The 9,133-nt window shown below is 37.7% G+C and overlaps 2 protein-coding genes across 3 annotated transcripts; one reads left to right on the forward strand and one right to left on the reverse strand.

The window, feature by feature from the left end:
* On the forward strand, nt 1-2,331 carry LOC137946466 (uncharacterized protein C24B11.05-like). Of its 2 annotated transcripts, XM_068792774.1 has the most exons (8): nt 1-151; nt 240-305; nt 418-515; nt 591-628; nt 722-809; nt 907-1,116; nt 1,205-1,270; nt 1,913-2,331. In XM_068792774.1, the coding sequence occupies exons 1-8, from the start codon at nt 91-93 to the stop codon at nt 2,087-2,089; spliced, it is 804 nt and encodes a 267-aa protein (XP_068648875.1). In that variant the 5' UTR covers nt 1-90; the 3' UTR covers nt 2,090-2,331. The 2 variants fall into 2 exon arrangements, with proteins under 2 accessions (XP_068648875.1, XP_068648876.1); XM_068792775.1 differs by lacking the exon at nt 1,205-1,270.
* A 5,874-nt stretch (nt 2,332-8,205) lies between these two features.
* On the reverse strand, nt 8,206-9,125 carry LOC137946138 (photosystem I reaction center subunit II, chloroplastic-like). Its single transcript, XM_068792338.1, has one exon. The coding sequence runs from the start codon at nt 8,999-9,001 to the stop codon at nt 8,390-8,392; it is 612 nt and encodes a 203-aa protein (XP_068648439.1). The 5' UTR covers nt 9,002-9,125; the 3' UTR covers nt 8,206-8,389.
* Nucleotides 9,126-9,133: the final 8 nt, after the last annotated feature.

Below are 9,133 nucleotides of genomic sequence, written 5' to 3' on the forward strand. Positions count from 1 at the left end.
TTTCCCGTATCCCCATACCAGTTGTAACCTTCTCTCCGTGCTCTGCTCGGACCTCCGATCAACTAGGTCTTTCAGATTTCTCTCTCAACAATGGAACCTTGCGGCAAGTCTACCGGAAAGTCTGACTCTCCCTTTGATTGCCTTCTTTTCGGTAACTTTCTGCACTTATCTGTATTTTTGTTCGGTCTTGTATAGTGTTTTTCTCTGTTTTTTCTGATGTTTTGGATCAATCTTTGCAGATTTGGACGATACTCTGTACTCTTCCAAGGCGGGAATCAACGGAGTCTGCAAAAGTAATATCGAAGGTGAGAACAAATAAATGCATGAGTCCTGACTTATTTCCTTTATAATCCAAAATAGACTTCAAGTAATTGAAATAGTGTGCTGACTGATCACATATTTTTTCCTTCATTTCAGAATTTCTCGTGAAAAAATGCGGATATTCAGCCGAAAAGGCATCCTATCTTAGAGTCGAGCTTTTCAGAACTTACGGAAGCACGCTCGCCGGCCTGAGAGTAATTCTCTGGACCTAAAGAACAACCAAATTATCATTACGTTAATTACTCGAAAAAAAACATTTGTTTTTGCAGGCTCTAGGTTTCAACATCGATGCTGATGAGTACCACAGGTAAGAAAAACCGCAAAGAAGTTGGATATCATTTGTCAATTCAATTATTTTTGTCAGAATTTGATGTCCACTTACAATTCTGGGTCCATGCAGTTTCGTGCACGGATCTTTGCCCTACGAAGCCTTAAAGTCAAATGAACGACTGAGGAAAGTTCTGCGGAGCATCACGCAGAGAAAACTTGTTGGTCTCTCGACGACCTTGCACATACGAAACAGAGCTGAATTTGTTCTATCAAAATTCAAAACTAAATAACCTTTTTTTTTTTTCTTCTTGTCAGGTATTTACAAATTCAGACAGAAATCATACGAGGAGAGTCCTAGAACGGCTTGGGTTAGATGACTGCTTCGATGACATTATCTGCTTTGAGACTCTCAATCCGAATATCTCCAAGTCAACGCGTCCAGACGAATTTCCGGTTATTTTAAAGCCATCGATCGACGCCATGAAAATCGCCATAGAAGTTGCTGGGGAAGATCCCTGTCGAACGGTAGGTTTCGCTACACATAACTACGGTCGTGGTGTTCGTCGAGCTTAAATGACTGTTTGCATTGGCTTCGTTTTGTTTCATTGTGCAGATGTTTTTTGACGACAATGACCAGAATATTGCTGCCGGCAAAACAGTGGGGTTTCGAACCGTATTGGTGCGTCTTTTGATGTCCCTGCGAAGTTTAGCTTTCATGAGCATTTTTGTCGGTCTTATCAGAAATAACTTCGCGTAATACAGGAAAATTACGCTATTTTATACACCTGGGATTGGCCCGGCCTCTATATAATTATATAAAAAAGAACGTCATTATCGTGAAAAGAGAAAAGAATGTCGGTGGATACATGTAGCGATGATTGCAAATATTTTACGACTACTTAGATTCCTGAATTTAGCAAGGAAAAACTGCCATAATAATATCTGGTACTTTGTACAGTAAAGGGTAAAGATTTCTTTATCTGCACGGTAATAGATAGGTATTACTTGATTATTAGGATGCTCATCCGGTTGGTACGGATAAATGTTAAAAAATAACCGCATGACGATGGAAGGACACCAGCACCTGTGGCCAGATTCCTGTTATCTGTATTACCATCTTATCCGATGACCTGGAAATGCAAATCCTAATCATGGATCGCCTCTACGGCTCCACTGACCACTACCTTTTGTTAACATTAGCGCAACAGCCTAACAGGATTATGGGAGAACTTCTTTAAATGTTTGCCACTTGAAAAAGACAAAGAAAACGTAACAGGAGAACCTTATTCCTTATATATTTAACCAAAGGTTTTTGTTACAGGTCGGAAAGGCCGTGAAAAGCAAGGAAGCTGACTACGCGTTGGAAAACGTGGTTGATTCGGCGCAGGTGATTCCAGAAATCTGGATGGGTGGCGAGCATAAAGGAGAAGACGGTGTGATAATGCGTGCCAGAAGCGAAATGGGATCAGCGCTCGCAGCCCTACCCGTGGGAGCGTGATTCCGTCGATCGAAGGAGACGAGTGACACGGCTCTTATTATTATATGTGGTATATATTACCAAATGTGTACATAATCACCTGGTTTTGTGGTGTGCATATTAAGAGTTGGATGTATGCAGTGTTGGCGTGAGTTCCTCCAGAGGACTGCTTCCTCTGGAATAAAAACAGAGGAAGAAGTCCTAGCTACGGCAGCGTCGGGGATGATCCGAGAGAAAAATTATCTATATAAATAGAGATATAAGTGTATGAAATAAAATAAATAAATAAAAAGAATTTACGATTTTAAATACAGACTTATATTTAACAATGGTTCCTACAAGAGAAAAACAAATATAAGTAACGAATTAATGCACACGATCTTCTGTTTGGAACGCAATCAGTGAAAATTGAAATCCTCGATCGGTTTGGTTGTCAAAGGTCCTGAGGCTATCAAAGATGCCACGCGCTTACTTTGAGGTGGGTCTAGATGCTTCTCTTAAAGTCGATAGTCCACGTAGTTTTTACTTATTTATACGCACGTTTGGCTCTGATGGTTATGTCCATTTAAAAAAAAATCGACCATTGCTTCAAATTGGAGGCAATGCTGAGAGAGAGACGTCAATCGGGCCTAGTCGTTGTCATTACAAGTTTCTTCTGCTTGTTCGTACATGTGGCACAATGGATATGGCGAAAGATGACGGTGAAAAGCAACGCAAACGGATGTCGAAGGAGAGAGACGTCAATCGGGCCTCGTCGTTGTCATTACAAGGTTCTTCTGCTTGTTCGTACATGTGGCACAACGGATATGGCGAAAGATGACGGTGAAAAGCAACGCAAACGGATGTCGAAGGACTGCCAATCCTTTTTAGCTAAGGATAAGAAAAGACAATTACTTCAGAGGCGTGACGAGGGCTTATCGCCCCTTCTTCTTCCTAATCATCTTCGATTTGGGTTGCCGCCTCATGAGTGCGTTCTATAGTTATGGATGCTTTTCTACAATATTATAAACACTGTTTATTTTTCTAAGCTCTTAATAAAGACGACCATCAAACCTTTGAACGAAGATATTTTGGAAGATTTTGGCTGAGAAGACTAATTTATGTTGTACATGTGTATATGATAGTGAGACGTGACCTCAAGTACAATTACATCATAAGAATCCAACTGTGTTTCGATTCACTCTTTGCCGCCTCATAAGTGTGTTCTATAGCAACTTTCTGGTGTACTAGTGATGTCGGGGGAATGGACTTTATCAGTATGGTCATTATTTTTAAGTGGTTACGACTGAACACCAAAAGCACTACAGCTGATGATCAAGAAATAGCTACGAGATAGCTTACGCAAGGAATCCGTCTTACCCGCGTTGCTTGAGGCAGAGATGGACCTGCACGAAGAACCTCATATCAAATGGGTGAGGGGGATATTGGAATTCCTTGTGGTCTTCTTTCAGAATCTTTAATATTTAATGTCATCTTATCACTGATTATCCTTATAAATTCATCTAATTTGCAGCTCTTAGTTGGGCCGCATTCTCGCTTCAACACGGGTATGGATGAAGATGCACCATAAACATAAAGAATTCATACTCCACAATATAAAAAGAATCTGGGACAATATTTCAAATAATGCTTAATTTAGTAAAATACAATTTTCTTAAAGTGTATAGATGGAAGTTTAGTACCCTTAGTCTTTGAAATATAATTCTCTTCAAGGGAGTACTCGTCATCATGCTCCTTTGGGTTAGCACAAGCAGTATACACTACAAGTACTCTTTGTCAAATTCACGTTAGAGTTGAATTTATCAAATTTTTCAATTTATTGGTTTCATTTACATGTATTTGAGCATGCTACCTCATGTCCTCGGTTGTTTCTTTGATATAAATAACTATTGAAGTTGTGGGCAAACAAGATTGCCGGAGGGAGCAAAGTGCAACAAAAGTAGGGAAGGGAATAGAATTGCAAGAACAAAGTGCAATAAAAGTAGGGAGAGGAAAAGAGAAAATATAAACTTAATAAAACCCTAATAACTTTTGCTTGAGAAAATTATTTTTCGTAGAAAAACAAGCCTTTCCCTAGGAAAATTTAATTTCTCAGGCAAAGATAAACTTTTTCTTGCAAAAATAATTTTTTGTTGGGAAAAAGGTTTCTTATGAAAAAAAGATTTTTCCATGAAAATTTCTTCCTGCAAAAATGAATTTTTGCAAGAAAAATATTTTCCTAGTGTCGAGAAAATTCCCAAGGGAAAATTTTTATATGCAAAACATAAATTTCACAGGAAAAAGTTTCCCAAGGATGAAAATTCCCGTGGGACTACGAAAAAATATTTTTTGTGGTAGAGGATTCTACTCTCAAAAATAATTTTGTGTAGAAGGTATTTTTTCTTGTAGAATTTGCAATTGGCTTTTCAACCATTTTAGTTGTGTCATTAGGATAGACATATTGATCATTGGAGAAGTTTATATATGCTCTTTGGAGACAAACTATTGCAACATTTTTTGTATTATTAGACAATTGCAGACACCAAGGGCATACTTGATGGTTGAGGAAAACGTCTCAATGGAGTCTTAATTGAGATTCTTAAATTGTAACTATGGAAGATGTAGAGTTGATCAATCTTTGTTGTACTTTCAAAGGTGTTGGGTACTATGAGTTAATATTGTTAGAAGATAAGATTGTAGTATAGTGGCATGATGTAATTTTCTCTTGATTTTGGTCCCTTTCTCACTCTCCTTAAGGTAAAGGATAATGATGTAATTGTAACTCTTCCCATTGTTATAAATATACATTTGAGGGGGAGGATTAGGCACGTTACCTAACCCTAACCCTCCTCTCCTCTTACTCTCACTCTCTTAGCCGATCTCTTTCCTTCTCCTTTCTCTCTCACTCAATCATCTCTTCTTCTTCTCTTATGTCTCTCTTCCTCTTGTCACTCTCTTCTCTCTAAACAACCTCGGTTATTACTCATTATGGGTCCTAAATCTAACATTTATCAAACAGTTTAGCGCATAATTATTATTTTAATAATTCTTTATCCTCTTTTAAGTGACTAGACCTAAGTGAGTGGCAGATGTGGTGTCACCTTAAACCATTCTCTTTTTATTTGATAGTTCTATGATGGATCACATGTTTGATTGTCTTCTTAGATTTTGGTGGATGACATTGGATATGCTCATTTTATAGTTGATTTACTTGGATATGAGTTTACAAGATTTTGATGTCTTGACTTTTCTTGATACCTTGGGATGCTATGGTATTGAAGATACTTTAGTTTTTTTTTTTTTTTTTATGTTGCGGATGGGGGTGGCATAGAGCCTGAGCCAAACCCGAATTTGCCTATGTTCGAGCCGAGCTTGATTTAAATATTTCAAGCCGAGCCTCGTCTTGAGCCTAAAATTGTTATTAAGCTCAAGCGCAACGAGTTCGAGCCAAGCTCGAGCCGAAACATACATTTAAAACTTTTCAAAAAATATATATCGAATAAAATGTATATAAAATTATGCATACATTTTACATAAAATTGGGCATAACTAATATATATATAATACGTGTATAAGATTGGGCATAACCTCTACTTAAAATTGAGCATAATATATATATATATATATAATACTTGTATAAAATTAGGCATGACCTCTACTTAAAATTGGGCATAATCAATATACATAATACCTGTATAAACACTCCATAAAATTGTCTATACATTTCATAAACACTCCAGAAAATTATTTATACACTCCATACACTGCATAACATTATAAATAAACTCCGTACAATAATCAAACACAACAAAATTAAATGAAATATCACTATCAATTTAAAATCACCCAAATAAAAACTATAAATCCTTTAAATAAAATCCTATTACTATTAGAGACTTACTAGAAAATTACAAGAAATATTTTAAATTTTTCTTAGGAAAGTTAAATGGACCTCTTATTGCCTTTTCTAAGGAAATAAATAAAATTTAATAATTAATCTAATATATTATTATACTTATCAATAAATTTTTAATCACATAAAATGTCAAACACAAAATTGCTATGAAAATTGCCTCATGCTCAAAGTATTATATCATCAACTGTCAAATACTTATTCAAAATTTTTCTATATGGTTTTCTAACCCATCTTGGCAAGAAAATCTTACTTATAAAATTATATGATTTTTTAAAAAGAATTTATAATTAAAAAAATATTTTTAAAAAACATGAGGCATTAATGGTCCCTATATGTCTACTAAAAATATCTTTTCAACATTTATTGAAAAAACCACTAATAGTCTCTAGAAACGTATTTCTACTAAAATATTTTTTCAATTTCTTTAAGAGTCATGAGGAAGGGATAAAGAGTTTATATTATAGGATTGAATTTCAATAATGGATTAAAATGCACCAATATTAATCTTTTTTACTCCAATTGTTGTTAGCTTGTTTTGTAATTTTTGAATCCCCCTAGATGAAAATTTATATTATAGGAAAAACTAAAAATATTTTTCCTATGATACATATTCCCAAAAAAACCTTTAAATAAAATCTTATTACTATTAGTGACTTATTAGAAAATTACAAGAAATATTTTAAATTTTTCTTAGGAAAGTTAAATGGACCTTTAATTGTCTCTTCTAGGGAAATAAATAAAAATTAATAATCAATCTAATATATTATTATACTAATAGATAAAATTTTAATTAAATAAAATATCAAACACAAAATTACAATGAAAATTGCTTCATGCTAAAAGTATTACAGCATCAACTGTTAATATACTTATTCAAAAATTTTCTATACAGTTTTCTTCCCCATCTTGGTACGAAAATTTTACTTAGAAAATTATATGATTTTTAATAAAAAATTTCAATTAGAAAAATATTTAAAAAAAATGAGACACTAATATTTTATAGAAACTTATTTGTATAAAATTTATTTTTAATTTTTTTCAAGAGAAAAAAGTTTTTTTTTTTTTTTTTTTACTTTATGTTCTCGCACGTCGAGATCATCTTTGGGCAGGGGAGGGGGGAGATTATTTCTCCCCTAATTTCTCCCCTGAAGTTAGATTTTGGTTTTCTGCCTAGACGACGCGGAGGGAAGGGGGTTACAGCGCTGGACCTGTCATCGGGGACGACGGTTGCGACGAAGGTGCGGCGACGAAAACAGAGGTGACGATGAGGAGAGGAAGAAATCGAACGGACGGCCACAGAGGCGGCCGATGAGCAGCTGCGACGACGGTAGAGACGGCCGGCGAACAACTGCGACGACGGTAGAGACAACGACAATAGCCGACTGGAGGGGCTCAGCGGTGACGAGGGGAGGAAAAACTTTTCCACCACTTGTTCTCGATCCCGCTTCCACTCCCGCTCCCCCACTCCCAATCCCAATACCGATTTTGACTCACCTCGAGCCAGCTCGCGAGCTAACGAACCGAACCTGGCTTCGGTCGAGCTCGGCTCGTTAAGGTAAACGAGCCGATTTCGGTGTTCGAGCTCAATAGATAACGAATCGAATCGAGCTGGTACCGAGCTGAACTTGAGTCGCTCGCGAGCTGGCTCGGTTCAAAGCCACCCTTAGTTGCGGATGAGAGGTGTAGATCCCTTCTGGTATGCTAAAAATATTGAATAAAAAGTTGATCGATTTGTGAAGAAATGTAACTGTAAATACAATAACATATATAAAATATAAAAGAAATAAGGTGTATAGGGTCCAATTCTTTTTTTCACTCCTCTATTTCCATATTGACAAACAATATTTGTTGTTGTTGTTGTTGTTGTTGAACTAGTGATTAGATTTGAGTCTCCTTGATTATCCAATGGTTTGAAATTTTTGTTGGCCATTGATAAGGATTATTTGATTTCGTATTATGTGTAATGGTTCAAGAATGTATGATTGAATTGCAATATGTGCCTTTTTATATGCTTTGTAATAGAATTTTTGAGGAGTTTTGAGTAAGTTGTTTTTGAGCATCAACCGAAGGTCTTTTCCTTCTATAGACCAAGTCTAGAACTTTTTTAACTCTTCAATTTGATTTTTCCTATCTTGTTTTGTTCTATTATATAGAAAAAGTCATGGTGAGTCAAGCCATGAAATAGCTAGAATTTTGGGGCTTGTATTATTTTACGTGTTAAGCCACATGTCATACCCCATGATCCCACATTTCAATCTTAGTTGAAGCCTTGCAAAATAGTCCTGCTTTTTTAGCCCGATCTCTCCTTTGATCAAAAGCTCATAACGAATAATCAACAGCGAAGAACAAGTTGCTGAAACCAGGCCGTCTATGTTCATGTAGTGTAACATAAAACAAGATTTCACAAACCTGCAGCAGCTTTACAATTACAAGTCATAAACCTGCTTGCCTGTGAACTTGACCTCAATGGGGTTGGCGTTCTTCCCAATCGACCGGAAGTTCTGCCCAACTCCTTGGCGACCCTTGTTCACCTTCTCCGGGTACACTCCGTCCTTGGGGTGCAGATACTGCACCTCACCGTTGGGGAACACCCTGTAGAACTGGTAATTGATCTTGTACTTGGACCGCAGCCGCGTCCCAAGAGCCAAGCACTGTTCCTTCCTGGCGAGCTTCAGCAAATTGGGGCCTTGTCTCATGATCGCAGCGCCGCCTGTGGGCATCTCGAAGATTTGATCCTTGGGTGAGTCCCAGGTGATGACGTAGAACTCTTCCACCTGGGCCTTGCGGAGAAGCCCTTCCGTGCTGCCCGCGAAGATCGGAGACGGGGTGTTGGGGTCCAGTTCAGGGGGTGTGAACCCGATGGGAGCCTCCGCCGGCTTCTCGGTTGTAGCATCGGCCGCCATGGCTCTAATGCCCCGGGAGACGGTCAAAGTTTGGCTTCTGGGGCATGCCTTCAATGAAGACAGGCCACGGGTGGCCGCGTGTTTGGAGGAGGAGAGGGAGGGGGTGAAGAAGGAGGCTTGCGCTGCCATCGCCATGTCGGATCGAGAGAGAGGTACACAGAGAAATCCGGCGATGGTAGTTGTCCAGTGATCTCAGAGAAAGAGGTAAGAGAAGACAGGAAGGATTTAGATGGGTGGGTATACATGGGAAGTGGATCAGGCGATATG

This window comes from Aristolochia californica, unplaced genomic scaffold (assembly GCF_029961685.1).
Source record: "Aristolochia californica isolate CCGP_79_NKW_82.1479 unplaced genomic scaffold, dmAriCali1.0.hap1 SCAF_12, whole genome shotgun sequence".
NCBI classification, from domain to species: domain Eukaryota; kingdom Viridiplantae; phylum Streptophyta; class Magnoliopsida; order Piperales; family Aristolochiaceae; genus Aristolochia; species Aristolochia californica.